This window comes from Buteo buteo, chromosome 13, assembly GCF_964188355.1.
Source record: "Buteo buteo chromosome 13, bButBut1.hap1.1, whole genome shotgun sequence".
In the NCBI taxonomy this organism is placed as follows: domain Eukaryota; kingdom Metazoa; phylum Chordata; class Aves; order Accipitriformes; family Accipitridae; genus Buteo; species Buteo buteo.
Window position 1 is genome coordinate 24,456,743 of NC_134183.1, and position 18,454 is coordinate 24,475,196.

The 18,454-nt window shown below is 42.8% G+C and overlaps 1 protein-coding gene across 3 annotated transcripts in view; it reads right to left on the reverse strand.

Annotated features, from left to right (window-relative positions):
- Nucleotides 1-17,341, reverse strand: part of MTHFS (methenyltetrahydrofolate synthetase) — an 84,703-nt gene extending 67,362 nt beyond the window's left edge. For all 3 annotated transcript variants that reach the window (XM_075045108.1, XM_075045106.1, XM_075045107.1), the window contains exons 1-2: nt 17,085-17,341; nt 13,260-13,524 (exon numbers count right to left, since the gene is read on the reverse strand). In XM_075045108.1, coding sequence (XP_074901209.1) covers nt 13,260-13,524; nt 17,085-17,225 — 406 coding nt within the window. In that variant the 5' untranslated portion in view covers nt 17,226-17,341. The remainder of the gene's footprint in view (nt 1-13,259; nt 13,525-17,084) is intronic.
- Between the last annotated feature and the right edge of the window lie 1,113 nt (nt 17,342-18,454).

Sequence of the window (18,454 nt, forward strand, 5' to 3'; positions counted from 1 at the left end):
GTTGGAATAACTCAGAAAGTTCTAATTAATGACAGAGTCGTTACTGTAACTTTAACTACTGTCAGCATCAACATAGTTAGGTCTCTTGGGTAGGTATTAGCTTCTCAACATATACTCTATAGGGCACAGATCATCATCTTGTTCTGTATTTAGACAGCACCTAACACTGTGGTCTGGGTTAATCACCAGACCTCAGAGAAAACAACTCCACAAAAGCAAGTATTTCAATTATGCTGCAACAAAACAAATCCCTTCCCCTTTATGACTAGTGCAAAGCCTTCTCCCTAGAATGCCCGGGGTGTCCCTCACACCACTACTGAGGTTACTAACAGCTTAGTATTTCCTTCCAGACAAAAGTTTTCTGCCCTTTGGAAAAAACCTGCTCTTGGTTTCAAGCTCTGCATCTCTGCTTTTACAAACTCGCCTTGGTATAAGGTCAAAAAGGGAAATGCCAGATCTATTCACAACAGGCCTAATCCAGACCCTACCAAGGTGTATGGTTCCTGGAAGGGCTGCGATTGCTTCCAGAGGAAACCAATTCCTTACCCCAGGTAAGCCCTGGAAAAGCCAGATACTGTTATATCCCCAATCAAATGAGCAAGGAGACAAAAACATTACCCTTTGCTGCAATTGATAAGCATTTGAAAAACAGTCATTCAACCAAAAACAGTGATGCTGACTTTTTCCAGTAACAAAGGGGATCTCAGATATAAGCAGTTACATTGCTTAACTTTACTCCAGCCAGTCTGCTAAAATGCAAATGTAATCCCTTCAGCAGAAAGGAAACTCTTATCCGATAGTTCCTATTTGCTCACATGATACAGCCTTTGGAAATCAGTATCAGAAGCTCAGCATGAATTCTCATCTCCTTGGAAACCCAAGGTACAACACAAAGAATCAGATCCTCAGTTACTGTAAATCAGCATTGCCCCACTGACTCCCCCTCTGCACTAATATTGGGAACTACATGAAAAATATTCCGAGTTACTGACATGAGTTTGAGAAAAATCCATTCTTTTCTCTGGTAGATATTTGCTATTGGTTGTTCATAAACAGCCCTCCTCTAGTGCTCACTCTGTAGTCTCCTTATGACCCCAAACAGTTACCTAACAGGACTAAAAGTTGTGTTTCATATTAGATTGAAAAACCAGCTCATTTTAAACCACAGTGAGTAGCTTTTCCTCCAGGTGTTTCCCCTGTGTGAACACCTTTAATTGTGCAGTACCACATCACTTCAGCAGGACTTACTGTCTTCTAACTATTCATAGACATATGTTGCTTTAGAAGGAGAGCCAGAGAGATGCTCACTTTTTACCCAGCATGCACTAGACAGGCACAGGAATCAAAAATTGAAGTATCACATCCAAATCCCACAGGCTCCATCCATGGTCTCCTGCTATGGGGCACACCGTGAGGCCCTCAAGGCTCATGCTCACCTCGTCCAGGGAGAAATGCTTTCAACACCAGGGGCAATCATCTGCTTTACTTTCATTCCTATTTATGTATGGGAATTGCAGGCACCAGGAAGGTTTTGTGTCCTTTTGTCTTCTAAAAACTTTTTACCCACATCTACGTACACCCATAACCCACCAATCTTCCTTTTACATACATACAGATGCCAAGCAGACTATCTCCTCTGCAACCGGCGCGCCCCAGGTAATTGGTCCACTGGCATGACCGAGACAGCTTCTGTTATTACTTCAATAAAATATTTTGCAGAAAATAGAACCATCAGCAGAATCTACAAACAAGCACTGAGCAACTCAGCGTTTATCTGTCTACTCATCCATGTCAGTGCTTTGTGTCAGCATGAAACACTGGTCTCCACAGTTCACACTTGCCCTTCTGAACTACAGCATAATAAAATATTTATACTTCTCCCTAAGAAGCTACACGATAGCTATCAGTTGTACAGGTTTAAAACAAACGAGTGGCTGCCACTCTCCCGTTATTAAACCTGCAAAACACACTAATAAAGCTATTTGATCAGCTCCTGTGCTACTAAGCTGCGACCAAGCAAACACCCTCTATTTTGAATTCATTTAAAACAAAATCTTACAAATTTAGTGCCAATGCATTTGAAAGGTTAAGTGTACTGCACAGCATCAACTGTAGTACATCAGCCCTGCATGAACAAACCTATCCTGCTCCACAAATAAATATCCTTTCATGTGTCATCAGGGAAGCTACTGTATAAGGAAGGCTAAGACTGGTGCTCAAATCTAGCTGGTTTCACCATGTGGCAAGACTTTGTGAGGTTATAACCATCACACTCATTTCCCCTGAGGTTTAACTTACAGTCAGCTGAGGTCCGGTGTCTCATTTTCAGAATTTGCCAAATGCCTACCTAAAAGAAAATTTGAACAAGTAGTTTTCTATTTCACTATTATTCATCAAGTCTGTGTAAGCCCTGTAAATAAACCATAATCACTCAATGCCACCTACAAAAATGTCTGGGTTTGCAAATTCAGAGTAAAGGAAATAATTGCTTAGAAATGCTTTAGTTATCAGTCCGTGAAAAATGACTTATCTGCTCCTGATATTCAGATATGTGAGCAGAGTTAGAACAGTTTGATTGGGAAAACAAGGGCGCCGAAAAATGTTTGGTTCAAAGGCTTGCACCTGGGTTCTCCTGTGATTTTAAACCACCAAAATACTCTGAAACAAGATGTACCAAGGACCAATTCCAAAGAGAGGACAAACGGCATTAGAGCCACTTTACAGCACATCAACACATCTTGTTAAATCAGCAAATGCTGACTGCAAATCTGCTCCTTTAGAGAAACTCACAAGGCATTGGTGCTTGAACTGTTTGTCGGGATTGTCATAACACTGCTGCAGCCTAAGATACAAGAATCTTTGTATATCTTTATGTGTTTTTACGTGAAATTCTTTTAAGATCTTATCAGCTACACTTCCCATAGTGTTTATCTGAGCACTTATTTAAATACTTCAACTCGATACATGTGCATGTGGACTACTTTATTTCTTTACTCTTGGTCCTCTTTTGCATGCTGCTGTCTGGGTATTTTAAAATCAAAATATGACAGAAGTGAATCATTTGGGGATTTTTTCAATACATCATGCATCACTATCAATATTTCCAATGCCCTTTGACTCACTCACCATACAGCCTATTGTAAAATATGCAGAACCCTTTGACTCACTCACCATGCAGCCTATTGTAAAATATGCAGAACCTCTTGTGAAATATGAACAGTTAAGGCATCAACTTCTTCATCAGCACATAAACCCGACTGCTGTAAGGAGTTACACCGTTTGATGGGAACATTAGGCATGCTTACAGGCAGGGTTTACTGAACATGCAGAGTCAGCTGTTTTGGAGGTGATGGCACCTTCACTGTTAGTGTCAGACCTGTTAACATCACAACAGCTGAGAAATCCTGCTTCGTCCATCACAAGATTTTCTTTTATCTTTTTAAGCTTGCACAGCTTAAAAATCCCAACTGTCCCCGAAATCCTCCACCTCCCTCACTCCAACCCCTGATTTTTTGGGCAACATTAGGCTGGAGAGCATGTTCTCCAGTGTGAGTGAGTACAATGCCTGGATGAGATTTTAATTATAGGGAAAACAGCCTAAATGACACCAACGCTCCATAGTAAATATATGGAATACTGACACCTGCCGGCAATGGACTTCATGTCACTCCTGGAGAGGAACTTGCCCTCCATCTACACCCCAAAAGCTGATTCCCACCTCACATCCCCAACAGCCAGCACAAGCAGGAACTGAGTCCAGTTATGATGCCAAGCATGAAGACCAAGAGCTATCCTTACACCGTGAAACAACAGCATGAGTCTCCTGCTCCCTGAAAGTCAGTGGCTCTTGGCCAGGTCCAAGGAATTTCCCACTGTACAGGGGAAATGACAGTGTATTTTCAATCTCAGCAAAGACAGTGGGGATTAACTGTGCCAGGAAGACAAATCTTTTGTAGCTGAAAAAGTGCTGACCTAATTTAATAGCCCACTAAACTGGCACAAAACCAATCCTAGGAAAAAGAAAGAAAAAAAAGTAGCAATCTTCTGCCAGATTCATGAGCTGAATCTGCTCAGCAGTGAATACTGGAGATGGCACCAGGGCCGGGAGGACGAGGGGAGCACAGAGCTGGAAGCAAGAAAAAGGCAGCAGGACTGCCCCTTCTGGCACCAGCAGGGTGCTAGCAGGGCTCAGCTGTCTCACCAAACCGCATGTTCAATCCACATCACCCTACACAGGTGGGCAGCAGGAAAAAGCTTCCTCTCCTGTTCTCCGGATTGTCCAGATTACATGCACAAAGGCACTGAGATGAGCTTGGTGCTGGCTCTTCCTTTCCAAATATGAAAATAAAGGAAGACAAACATATCTGTTCGGATTAATTACCGCAGCCAAAGATACTCGCATGTTTGCATTTCCCCTGTATGAGTTTGTTGTACAGACTCATGCCACACTCCAGAAATGAACCTAACCTCTTAGTTGCTTTTCAGAGACTCCTGTCTCCAGGAAGCAGTATGAAGAAAATGACAATGCTACTCTTCACACTCACTGTAGCAAAATTAGCCTTCTTTGAAACAAAACACTTGACAGTCACTTGCAGTGAATTTAAAGCCCTTGCCTATGTTGCTTTCAGTTCTCTTTAAACTTTAATTGATTACAGCAGAAGTAATCTCTTTAGTTGCTTTGCTGAGTGCAAAGAGAATGTTTTCTGCAAGAAGGCAAACATGGATGTGACACTTCAGATGATTACAAGGAAAAGCACTCTTTTAAAGCCTTAATGAACTTTATGAAAGCAAAACGCTGTAGTGTTCCAGAGCTCTCAGCCCTCCAGGTTCACTGCAGGACAGCCTGGCACAGGCGGTATTAAAATTAAACCATACAGTGTTGACAGTTTAGTCTGCACCAAGGAAATTCAGGACATAAGGACACCAAAGGGCATTACAAAGCGATGCCACATAAACACATCAACTTTTGCATTACAGAGCATTTTTTCAAAGCCTTTCAAAGAAAGAGACTCTTTGTAATCATGCTGTACCTGTTTCTGAACAGAAGCACCGGGAGAAGCTCAGCTAAAAGTGTCTGCGTTCACCTAGCAAATTGGGTGCTGATTGTTATTAAGCTGTTTCAGAGAGCTGTGGAAGCTGGTGCAGACATCAAGGAGAAGGGCAGACACCAGCTGCAGGAAAGAGCAATCCCAGCGCCAGGGATGAAGTCCCACATCTTCCAACTGAACGCTAGGATGCAGAAAAACCCTGAGGGTAACAGTTGCTACCACAGTTGGGTCCAACACCTGAAATATTTTATTTCCAAGCAGGCATTTTCCTAGTTCTACCTGTTACAGAACATGCTAGACAGAATAATGTAAAATTATTTTACAGATCTTTAATACTGGAACAAGCATTTTTGTAATGATGCATCATTGTGGGATACCTGTGTGGGAACCAGTGAAAAAGATTTGCCCAGTTACCTGATTTGAAAAGCAGTGTTATGTTATGTACAGAAAGTCTACAGTGCCACTACATACATTTCACAGTATTTCTTTGCCTGGACATAAAATTTTCTCTCAGGTATCTTTTCTCCAAAATAACATCAGAGGGATTGCAAAGGTTGAAAGAGCAATGGCTGGAACTCTTACAGATCTAGAAAAGCTTCTATATGAGAGTAAGTAAATGGACAAAGTTTGATAGAAAAAAATACAATAGATATAATTCAGGTTTAACTAAACAATTTATAATAAAAAGAAAGTAAATCAAACATCCTTATTTACTTATCATAGAAGAATGAGGTAGCACTTGAACTGAAAGCAGCAAATTTAAAATGAATACAAGGAACATAATATTTCACACATCACAGGAACATAATATGATATTAACATAATAAGGAACATAATATTTCACATTACAACTAACTAACCAGTACAACTCACAGCTGTCAGAAGGCAGCGGAGCCAAGGGCTTAATACAAATATAATTAGATGCTTAGAGGAACACTCCAAATGCCCACAGGTAAAGAGAAACCAGAACCTGTTTGTAAGGGGATAAGCCAGGGACTGCAGCTGCAGAGGTAGGAAGAAATTTCAGTTATTGCTACACAGCTACAAGTTGTGAGATTTCCTGACTCTTGTAAAAACACATGATGCTGGATTGCATGTCCAGTGCTCCTGTACTGTGTGAGGGGAAGCATCCTCTCTCTACAAGACAACTCATCACCAGAATGTTAATGCCTCACTTGCACTGAATTTGTTCTCCTTATGCATATCAAAATACTATGGCTCATTGTCTCCAAGCAGAAGTTCATTCCAAACTTTAAATCATTTCATTAAAAAATAAATTACATTAAGAGCTAAGCCTTGATTTTCAATTTTGTTTCATGCCATGCTCTCAGGTTTTCTTTTTTAGGACCAGTGCAAAAAGATTTTAAATTATAATCTATCCCTTGACATATTTTGTACTGTAAGTTTTAATCAAGTCTCCCAGAGGAAAAGAAAATCTAATAGTACCCTCAATCACTTTACAATCTTGTTTGGGGTATTCTGGGGGTTTTTTTCCTAAGCAGTAATATTTAATATCCCTGCTTTTCACATACCCATATTTCATTTATTCCAGATACATTCCAATCTGCATATATCTCATTTAAATATTCACAGTTACCCCCAAGCATTATTTACTACACATCTTTTTTCAGAATGATTAGCATCATTTTGTATGGTCCCATTATGCCTTCATGTACAGCTATACAACATCTAATGGAGCTGAAGTAGCATATTAGACCTTCCCTGTGCTTCAAGGCACAGCATTTTCTCCTCACACCGTTTTTTATTTCTAAACTCTAACATGCCTCATATTTCAAAACCCTCCCATTTCTGGCACATCTTTGGGGGGGGGGGGGGAGAGGGGGGCAACCCATTATCTTTTTTTTTACATCCCATTTTATTTTGCAGCTGTAAGTTAAACCTATTCCTCTTAAGACTGTATTGCCACAACTTCAGTCACACTTCTGAAGAACTATGCTAAAATTTGGAATAACTAAGAATACTGATGGCATCACAAGGCCATCAGTCCTGGCAGCAAATGCAGCCTCTTTGAATGTATGAATAAATAACAGAAGTTTAAAGACAGGTGAAAAAGCTTCTGCAGACTACAATGTTTCTGCAGGGCAAATCCCAATGGCAAAGTTTAAAATATGGCTAATGGTCACTCAAAAATAATTTCAAACCACTTGAGGTTGCTTGGATCTGTAGCCTAGAGGTAGCCAGCACTTTCCTTGCAAGAGGGTCACCCTTCCTGGCAATAAATAGCTCTCATAAACCAAATACGATCCACACAGGTAAACCGTCCCTGGCTGTTTCTGCTACCAGCATGTTGTAATTTATGCTACAGCAAGTCTCAAAGTGTTCTGGAAGTTTTAAGGGCAGAAAGATATAACTACCCTAACCTTAAAAGCCAACATTCAAAAGGTTATGTGAAAATGAAGCTGCAAGAAGTTGCTGCTAGACATATTTCCTCACTTTGTTTGAAATCTGGATCTTTCCTTATTATTAATAATAAATATACCGTTATTTAAAGCACGGATTATCTAGTAATATTTCACTAAGTATCTTGAAGGTACAACACAAATTCTGTGATCGGTAGGCCACCAAAGTTTCCAGTACTGAAAATGCCAGAAGTCTCCAAACTAAATTGCAATCTACAAGTCTGGTTCTTAATACATTCATCTCTGGGAGCAAAAATACATTATGCTTTAGTAGAGTAGTAGCAGATTATTCAGCATTCCCCATTACATACAAGATGCTATATTTTCAAGTGCTGACATTTTTCAGCTTGGGTATTTATGCCAGACTGAGGCGGGGGGTTATACTTCTTTTATTTCAGGCAAAATGGTTCACTTGTTTCTAAGAACAAAGCTAGCAAAAAACAGCAATGGGAAAAGCTCTGTTGCTCTATGCTTTGAGGCAAGAACTTGAAATCTGGCTCGTAGTACCCTCTGTGTCAACGACGTTGCTTCAGCCCCATTCAAATCCATTTGAGCTGGGCTTACACAATGTTGTAAACGTTTGAAAACCTGTCATTTGCACAGGCTTAGGAAAGATGTGTCAGAGTGAGCACTGGGCCTCTCCACACCGTTGCTGGAGTCACAACAGCATGGGTGGCCCCACGACTCTCCCTACAAGTCAGTGACAGTCTACAGGGGATGTTCCCTCCATTGTGGCTACTCATTCCCACCCCACACATGTTGCACTGATAAGGCCACCAGGTAATCTGGATCCACTCATCTAGGTTAAAAAAATCCCAACCAAAACATGGTAGAAGAAAGGAGGAAAATACCCTTCATCCAGAGCAGCAAGCTGATCCAGCTTACCACAGAGAGGCAGGAACATGCTGAAAACATGAGGAGGGAAAACTCCTTAAGCCCGTATTGCTGCAAAGACAGAACACAGAGCTGCAGGCTCAGCTCCTCCTGCCAGCTCTGCTCCCAACTGCGAGGACTCCAAAGGACTTTCATTTCAGTGGCTGCTCCTAGTCCCACTGACTGGGGCAAGACTGGGAACTGAAACACAGAAGGAAATGAGGACTGAAGTTTCACTAAGATTTTTTTTTGGCATGCTACCCGCTTACACAACCCTCATCACCAGGTTCCTACTAGCCCTTCAGTAGCAGCAGTCCAAACCTGTGTGGTGGCCCTGTCTGAGAGAAGAGCCTTTTATTGGTGCTGGGTTACTTCTAACCAAGACTGGTTCCCAGTATAGCTCCCAACATGGCTGCAGGGGCATCCATGCTGGCGCAGGAGAGCAGGGGTGGGGACCAAAGGGAGGAGAGAGGGCAGAGGCTTATTTAATCAGGCACAGCCCAAAAGAAACAATCACAAAACTATGTCTTTGTACTGTTTAGTACAAAAAGTACTATGTAACAGAGAGGGAGTTCTTCTAAGCCAAAGAAAAATAGAAAGAAGCCAGCACAGTGGGGAAGGAAATGAGTAAATTGGGACAGTGAATCTTGTATATCTGGGAGCGGACAAGTGAAAGAAGACAAAGCACATGATCTCCTCCCTTTTGGCAAGGGCAAGCTATTTATGTTGGCCCAGCTGCCCCTGAAATGACAAGCTAGGACTGAGAGCAGGAGGAAATGGGAATATGGAGAGAAAGGCCAGAGAAGGACACTTGGAGAGGGAGATTCAGTTAGGCCGGGCAACGAGCAGAAGAATGGAAAGGGGCATTATGGTGGCAGAGAAATTAAAGCTTGGAAAAGGGGGTCTAGCCCAAGGACGAGACAAGTCTCGGAAATTATCATTTTGGAGGGAACAGAGAAGAAACTGTAATGTTTGGAAAAACAAGCAAAAGAGTTTGCGTTCACTGGGGCAGCTCCTCTGCACAACTCAGGCTGGAACCAGGATCCCGAGCCTCTGCTGCTTCTCCATCTGTAAATACTAGTGAATATCTTTAAGTCATTGAATGTTGTAGTGATGAAGATCCCCTACAGAAATGACGACCTCAGTCTCTATACCAAGGTTTGAATAATGTGTGGTAAAAAAGGCCTGCAGCTCTAACTTGAACAGAGAGAAAGCAAATGACTGAGCGCATACTTGTTAGCAGCATTCATTAACAGGAAGCAGTGTTCATATTCTGCATCTTTGAAAAAGCCCAGATCATTCCATCTGGGTTCATCTTTGAATGAGCCCAGATCCAACGGGCAAGGACTATGTAATAATGTACTTAAAGACCGGGGTAGAATTTACACAGATAAAGAGGCTGAATTAAGTTTGGACACATAATCCCATTTTCTTGCATTTCTTAGGAGAGCACCTCACAATCCATTAGAGTAAGCAGATTCAGAGCCATAATGTCTAGTAAGTCTTCATTTTTCAGCCCAAGAAAAATACCTAGGCCAAAACCCCTCTCCCCATCACCCAGGTGAATGTTTTAAAAGTTGTCTATAATTTATGGTATACCTTCAACTACTAGTCAGTAGTTCAGTTTAGTTGTGAACATTTAAGCATAATATTTGCTTAGGTCCAAGACTTCCGGTTGAGATTCTTCAGTGCAAAGTTGGCCACCTGCCTCCCTTCAAAGAAGCCACCTCCAAGAATTTTACCATATGGAGATACTCAACCTAGTCTTTTTTTTCTTTTCTTTTCTTTTTTTTTTTTTGACTCCCAGTAAGAATCTCTTTTTCAGAGGTATAACTTAGCTTTTCACCCATAGTTCTAAGAGCAGGTTTAAGTAATAATAAATAACATTACAAATGAGGAAACCCATGTCCAGCCCGCTGAATCACACCGCCTCCCTAAACCACATTGAAATTAGAGCTGCTGGGGAAATGTCCTTTAAATTTCTGTAGGAGTTGTGATAAAAAGCAAACAGGGAACATGGTTTTATCTGATTTACTCCTTCCAAAGTTGTGCAAGCTATCTACACTCCTGTAAACAATTACTGCAACCTGCCTGAACTCTCACCAGAAGTATTACCTTGGGCAAAACCCAATACCAGTGCACATTTATACTTCTGAAGGGCAAGGATACAAATGGGAATTGGTACCTAAGACAAGGTATCACTGGCTTGCTCCAGAAGTTGTCTAAATCCTTCAGCAGGTATAGCTGGAAATGAACCACATCATGCACCTACATACACCCCTACTCCAAACAAAATATCTGAACTTCTTCCACCTTTGTTCTTTCTGTCACTGTGCCCGTTTAGCCCAAAGAAAGCAACTTTTCATATGACAATTACTGTCACCCATACATAGTAGAGAAGATGACAGACCTACCACCAAACTGCAGTGATCTTTGTTTATGCCAACAAGGTGCAATGTAGTGTACTGCCAAGATGAAAATGGGTAAACCCTGATCCAACAGAAAAAGGACTGTCTCCAAAAGGAGGGGTTCATGTCTATTCAGCACTGCCTGTGAGTGCTGCCAAAGACTGGGAAACTATGCAAAAATTATACCTGGTCTTATATTTGAGCTATCCTTCACAATAACCGTGCCTGAAGTTTTAAGGACAGTGTGAATTTAAGCTTTTTGTCATGCAAAATGAATACACTCAGAAATGACATGACTTATTTATATACCTGCAGGGTATTTCTTGGAAATTACATAGCAACTTATGCCAGCAATGGGAACATTACTAATGTAACACCATGTTATCTCCTTATAACAATGTAAATGCCTCAGATCACCACAGTATTTGATAACATCACAGAGATAAATGTTTCATCCATGCATAATTCCAACAATGGAGGATGGATGTAGTAGTAAGGCAATTTGCATTCCTACAAATGTACCAAAGTTCAAAAAATATAATAACTGACACAAAAAATACAGCAAAAGGAATTTAAAGACACATTGAGATGCAGTGTGTGTTTCTGTAGGGACAAATTGGAGGGGAGGGGAGGGGGGATCTGATTATGCAATAGTGAATAAAACTTAAACTTATTCTCTATTCTACAAAAGCTGTCCAAGGATAAAGGACCAGGGTCTGACTTCCAATCCAAACCGAATTATTCCTAAATTACTGAGTATAAACTGACTAAAATCGAGCTTCAGGCAGAACGAGTCTGACATGGACATATACCAGTTGTTACAACTGCTCTCTTGGCATCTCTCTGTAGACTGCAGTAGCTCATTTAGCATCACTCTCTCCCTATAACCATGCCCTGGTGCAGAGAACAGAACAGCAGCTCCAGAAATAGCCAGGTACCAAAGCTTGCTACTGCTTTCCCCCATCTTCACTGCCTGGCACCTGGGTCGTCACCAGCAGGTATACCTCAGTGCACTCTACACCAGGTAGTCCTTGCTCTCATCGCACCTAAAATTGTTGTGTGTTTACTCTGTGATGTCTGCAACAGATTCGTTACATTCAATTAACAGCACCTTATCAGTAGTACAAAAGCTTGTCCAGAGTGCCTGAACGAAGCTCAGTCAACAAAACCCTGGACATTTTAAGGGTTACCGTCAAAAGCCCCAAAATCCCATCAATATACACAAATTTTTGACTAAAATTAGGAAAACAAGTAACAGTGCTAAATATTAAATGTGAAGAAGATGATTGTATGAAGCAGTGAAATCCCTTGCTAGCTAAAATGTGCACACAGAAAGGATTCCGAATTAGGAAAGAGGTAGAGATCGAAAATAAAAGAGAAACAAACACAGTGAAGTGTTCTGGGAGAATACATTGGCATCTCAAAGCAAATACAAACAGAAGTTTAACCAACCAGAGTCATATAAATGTTATGTTCCTTTATCAAGCATTAAAAAGCTGGTAAGTCTGTGAGGTGTGGAATCTGTCTGCATGGTGAATTTCCACCTAGAGAATATTTTCCCAGACTGAGGTTTCAACCGTGAGTTCAAGATGAGTTTTCCATTAATAACATTAAACATTTCTGCAGATGTTACAGGAAGATATGTGTTTACAAAAAGAATGCAAATAACGAATGTAGACAAAGAAAAAGTAAGTTTGCTTGCGAGTTTGTAGAAGTTGGGAATTTTAGGTTAAGAAAGAGAGACGTTGTTTGGGGATCAAAACACACATGCCACTAGCTAGATCTAAACAAACTTTTAACTTTTCAGCTTTATGAAGAATCCAGTGACTGAGACAGCATTATAAGATAACAATAAAAATGTGGGAGAATAGTGATGGAAAAGACTTTGCAATATTCATCCAGGCCTACAAGAAAGTCCTTTTATTTTCAGCCTAAGGTCTCAGTCCAGAGAGCTGTTCTGCATGGGCAGGCTCCATATCAGCACTGTGATTCATCCTCGCAATACAATTTGCGGGATCAAAGATTTCAGAAAATTCTCATGTCAGCCTACAGGCATCACCTGGAAAGTTCCCTACCTTTCGGACAGTGCAAACTAAAGTTTTCAGAGTGCATCCTAAAACTGTGAATCCCCATGTCTTTCAATGGCAGCTGAAGCCACTCCCGGCAAGGCCCTGCCTCCTTCACAAGCCCCTACATTATGCTTGCTGAGACTGCACTGATGATGTCCATGAATTGGACCAAGAAGCTGATTCATATGGAGGGTTGAGTTTCCTTCAGCTGGATCAACTGTGCAGTCTTGTTCCTGCCCTGCTGGCATATCACAGGGGTGGCACAGGATGGAGAAAAACAGGCAAGAGAAAGGAGTGTCTGCTTACATTGACTTAAGCACCTCGACAAAATATAAAACCGAAGCGTAACATTTCTTTTCACTCTTGCTATCAGGTTATTTCCTACTGGCCTCCAGGCTACTCCTGCTCATCAACCCCACAATGCAGGAAGAAAATACTCACCACCAGCAAGAGCCTCCTCTCTTGCACTGTCATCATCACTAGGCTGAAGAATATTCCAGGATGTCAAAGTAAGTGAAGAAATGTCTTCAGCTGATGATAACTTCAGCATGTCCATGTGATTGCTGTGAGGCTTGTAACGTGGGATGAAACACTCTTTGCCTTGCTTAAAAATGTCCTTAATGATTTCTTCTGTCTGGATTTCATCTGGCATGCTCAGGAAGATTGCAATTCTTTTGGATTCTTGGTACTTGGGATGGCTAATCACCTACATGGGAAATTGATGCAATCAGTTTATGAAAAGTTTATTAAAAGATCGACTTTAATTAAACACACAGCTGGAGCAAAATATCCATTGAAAAAGGTGGAGATACAAACTACCATGCATCATAGAGAGAATAAACTGACTTTGTTTCCTACTCCAACATTTACACCATTAGCGAAATCAAAATAGGCAAATTTTTGCACCTAGTAAACAAAACATTGTAACAGGTTTGGGCCAGCAAAAAACAATTCTGGAGACGATCTCCTGATCCTTTAAACGTTTGTGCTATATAGTGCAGGCATCCTCAAATGCCCAACATCCCTGGAGAAAGATACAGCAGGTCAGAACTGCAAGTTTATGCAAGATACAAGGTTTTTGCACTCCTTTTCTTTCACCCTTTTTACATGCTGCATCTCTCATCCAGGCCTAGGTAGAATGAGAAGCGCATCAGTGATAATAACTCAAAAGAAAATTAGCATTAGATAACTGCAGAGCACAAAGTCTTCCAAGACGAGGTCCCTCTCTTTCTTTTTTTAACCTGAAACGCCTTCCCTACAGCAAGTTCAGATATATGACTTCAAACATTACCTGCTTCTAATAGGTGATCTTATTACTGCACATTTTTCAGAGCTTGAAGGAAAGATGGTCTTCCCATTTTTTGATTTTCATGAGGTTCACTGTGCTGGGCTTATAAAAGACTGAATATAGGAAAGAAAATAAAAAATGCTTATATGGTGAAAAAGTGTTAGCAGATTCATGCCTCACTATGTCTCTGCCCCATTCCAGATTGAATTCCACATTAAAATTTGAGAGAAGGTTTTTAAAAATTTGTCTTCTCTTTCTCTAGTACCTTACATATTTTGTTACTTACATCTGGACAAAACAAATACAAATGTGTCCCTTCTCATTCAAATGTGATTTATTCTTATTCTACACACTTGCAAAAATCTGTCAAAAATATCAGACAATTGAGAAACTCTGCTTATCTACAGAACAGAGAGCACCAAATCCTCTGCTCTGTGTTTGCATAACTGCAGGGTAACTTGCTCTTCTGAGCTTTAGCCTTTGCCCTGTCCCCGTTCTGAGAGATAAATGCCCCTATCTAAGTTGAGATATGGTTCTCACTCCTTTTTTTTCTTTCTTTCCAGCACAGCAGTTAAAAGCCCAGGTGAAATATGCACAAGATGGACATATTTTTGTAAGGGAAAGAAAAAAAACCAAACCAAACCCACTCCAGACCAAATTAGGTAATGTGTTGCTTGGCCATAGAAATGACTTAACAATTCAAAACCATATTTTACTTCCTTTTGTAATTTGCCCAACCTCACACATGGATTTTTCCAACTAAGTGATTAGGCTCTTAAACAACAGGATTTCCACGGTAGCTTTTGTTTGAAAGAACGGACTATTTAGTCAAATTGCAGACTCCAGACAATGCCTGTGATTCATGTTGCTGAGGGCCTCCAGAGCTGAATCTTATCACGGGTTTGGAGAAGAGAGAAACCGAGACACAAAACTCTCCTCTTTCAAAGCGGTGCTGTGTGCTGTGGGCACCACACAGGTCTGACCTGCTCCAACGTGCCCAGTAACACATCGATTATGCCGTACAGAAAAAAATGAGGTTGAAGATGTAAAACCACATGCTAGCAGGAAGACACAATTTCGGATGTTTTCAGAACTGTGAAGATAAAGCTGCTATATGACTCGGAGCAGTTTCTGAGAAGAGTGAAAAAATTTCCACACTTAAAAAATATTATCTGCCCTTTTTTTCACCAGCTTATGGCTATTTTTGCAGAATCAGAGCATGCAAACAGCATGACTTTAATCATGAACATAAACATTAAAAAAGACTAATCATCCATGAGCTAATTAAATACTGATGCCTCGGTCAGCCTGTGAAGCTATTTCACTTTGAATTTAAATATCATTTTGAGATGAGATTTTACAACTAAAAATATTGTTCAGGTGTTATAAAATAACCTACTCACTTTTATGAGCTGCAAGCACTGATATATGTTATAAAGCTACATTTTCAGCCTTATATTGTTCCAAATATTTTCTCAGCATTTTCAAAAATTTCCTGTCTGCTGTATTGCCCTCCTGTAAGGAAGCTGTTTTCTGCCACTTGCGCAATGCCACTCTGTCTCAAGTGAACTCATAATTTTCCATTTGTGTCAGATTATTAAAATGGCAAGATAACATCGATTTATATGTCGTATTTCCTGATGCCTTCTTTTAAGCAAAACAAAAGCTACATCTTTTAGTGTGCTCTCACTAGCAGAAATGAGTGCTCTGTTGCTGAGTTTATCAGCAGCAGCTAGACAAAGGCTGAGGGCTCCTAAAAATTCGGTACTACATGGGCTAGGTGCTTATACAGTTGGCAGAGGACTCTGCCTTTTACAAGAGGATGCATGCCGGTATTTTCTGAAAATTGAAAGATTCAAGTCTAGGATGTGTGATTACTAAAATGCATTATCATGATAGTAGGGCATTACGTACATTTTTTTAAAAAAAGCACTCCCAATGGAAAAAAGGTTACATGAGTCCCAGTTAAACTTCCTGTGACCTAAAGTTTGTGTGCTGCCACGTCCCACTCATGAAGTGGCTATACGTTAGTATTAAGTGAAGTCCATGAAATGATTTGAGATCCTCTGGCAGGCAAATAACAATATAAATGTACATCATCTAGAAGCACCCGCTGGTGCTGCAAAAAAAATGAGGACTGTGCTCTATTATATGCAGTGACTGCAAAATAAAATTTTATTGTGTTTATTAAAATGATAAAATACATCTATATAAAAACTTTGTAATCCAAATGCAAACAGGACATTTCAAAAGTACATGCCGGTATCATGCTGTGCTAGGATACCAGTTAGGTAAACCCTGCTTGGTGTCTTTTAAGGTAGAAAAATTACGTTAGAAATAAAACCGCATGGAAGAAATACCACTGAAAGATACAGAAGGGAAACGACAGCCAGTTAAACAAGAGGCCAAATCGAGACAGTCGCTGCATTTTTATATGCATTGCTAGGAGCTGGCCATAAAGCTCGCCCGATGTGAAAACATCTTGAGGTGAACACCCACCACGAACCCAGGAGAAACCCCGCTGCTTCGGGGTTCACAGAATCGCTCGGGTTGGAAAAGACCTTTAAGACCACCGAGTCCGTGGCAGGCTTCGCCTCCAGCTCCCCAAGCACCCCACGCCTCAGCCTGCTGACGGCCGGCCCCGCTCCTCGCACTCGCGGCACACGCCGCAGCCACCGGCCCCGCTCCCCGACACCAACCGGGAGTGACGAGGCGGGAAGGCCGGGGCCGAGGCGGAGCTCACCCCCCGCCCCCGCCGCTCGGCGCACAGGCCCGGGAAGGCCGGGGGAGCGGCCGAGGAGCCGGCGAGTCCCCTGAGTCACGGCTTCGCTGCCTGGCGGGGCCTGGAAAGTCCCCGCCGGGCTTCCCCCCGCAGCACCGGGGCCGGGGTCAGGGTCCTCGGCTCTCCCCCCCCCTCGCCCCCGGGCCGCTTTTCCTGGAAGCCGCCGTGCGGCGGCAGGGCCGCGGCCCGCACCCACCTTGCGACTCAGCAGGCGGGACTGGCGCTGCTTCTCCGCCGCGCCCAGCGCCCGCAGCCGCCGCCGCAGCTCCTCTCGCAGCGCCCGCTTAGCGGCCCGCAGCGCGGCCGCCATGTCGCCGCCCTCCCCCGGCGGCTCCATGCGCCGAGTGAGCCGGGCCGCGGCGCCGGCCTCGCCCTCGCGGGCCCCGGGGGCGGCGGCGCTGCCGGGCAGGGCTCCCGGGGCGGCCGGCCGCCGGGCAGGGCTCCCGGGGCGGCCCGCCGCCCGGCCGGGCTCCCGGGGCGGCCCGCCGCCCGGCCTCGCTCGCCGCCCGCCCGCCGGCCGGAGGGAGTCGCTGCGGCCAGGCCTGGGTGGCCGCCATCCCCACTCGGCCTCAGCCACCGCCGGCCCTGAGGGTGCTGGCGGGCCAGCCTGGGCCCTGGCAAGGCCCATCTTTATTTTTTTTGTCCGGCGTAGATTACGGAGCGTTTCCCCTTTCCTAGTTTTGTTGTAGGGAGGGAAGTTACACGTCGGCGGGATATTGTACCACCGTCGACCGAACGGTTTCGTATCCCTGCGGCATCCGCGGGTGGGCCTGGGCCGTGAGGGAGCTGTGGTGAATGAAAGCGCTGCGCCCACGGGGAAGGTGTGCTAGCCTGCGCAGCTCTGTCCGAAGGCAGGCACAGCAGGCTTTTGGGCACCTTTAATGGTCCAGCCCACCTTTAAGTGCGGAAAGGGACGTTTCTGTAGGAGAAGAGTTGTTTTTATAAATGTGTTCTACCTGGCATTTGATGACATCTCAATTTAGCTGCTGTGTGCATTGATGAAGTCATCAGCCATCCCGCTCTGCAGCTCTTTGACCTCGTCTTTTGCTCTAGAAACAGCATTGTGTTCTCCTGTTTATCACCTGACGGCCGAAAGGATCCCTTAAACAGCAGTGCCCCGGGAGCTGGTACACTACTCAGTGTCATGTATAGATAACTTCATGACAGTTAACAAAGCATAGCTATACTATTTTATAAGGCTTGGCTAATAGCCCTGTTGTTTTCAGACATTTTAGTATGTTGAGAATCTGGGTGGTATCTGACGGCCGAAAGGATCCCTTAAACAGCAGTGCCCCGGGAGCTGGTACACTACTCAGTGTCATGTATAGATAACTTCATGACAGTTAACAAAGCATAGCTATACTATTTTATAAGACTTGGCTAATAGCCCTGTTGTTTTCAGACATTTTAGTATGTTGAGAATCTGGGTGGTATATCTCGTCACGGCTTTTCTTGCTCTTAAATGGAGAGCAAATGGAGGTTTTGTCCTGGTGAAGATAATGTGGAGCTCACTGGACCACTAATGATCCAGGCTTCTTTTGTTTAAACCCAGGCCTTACCATGAAG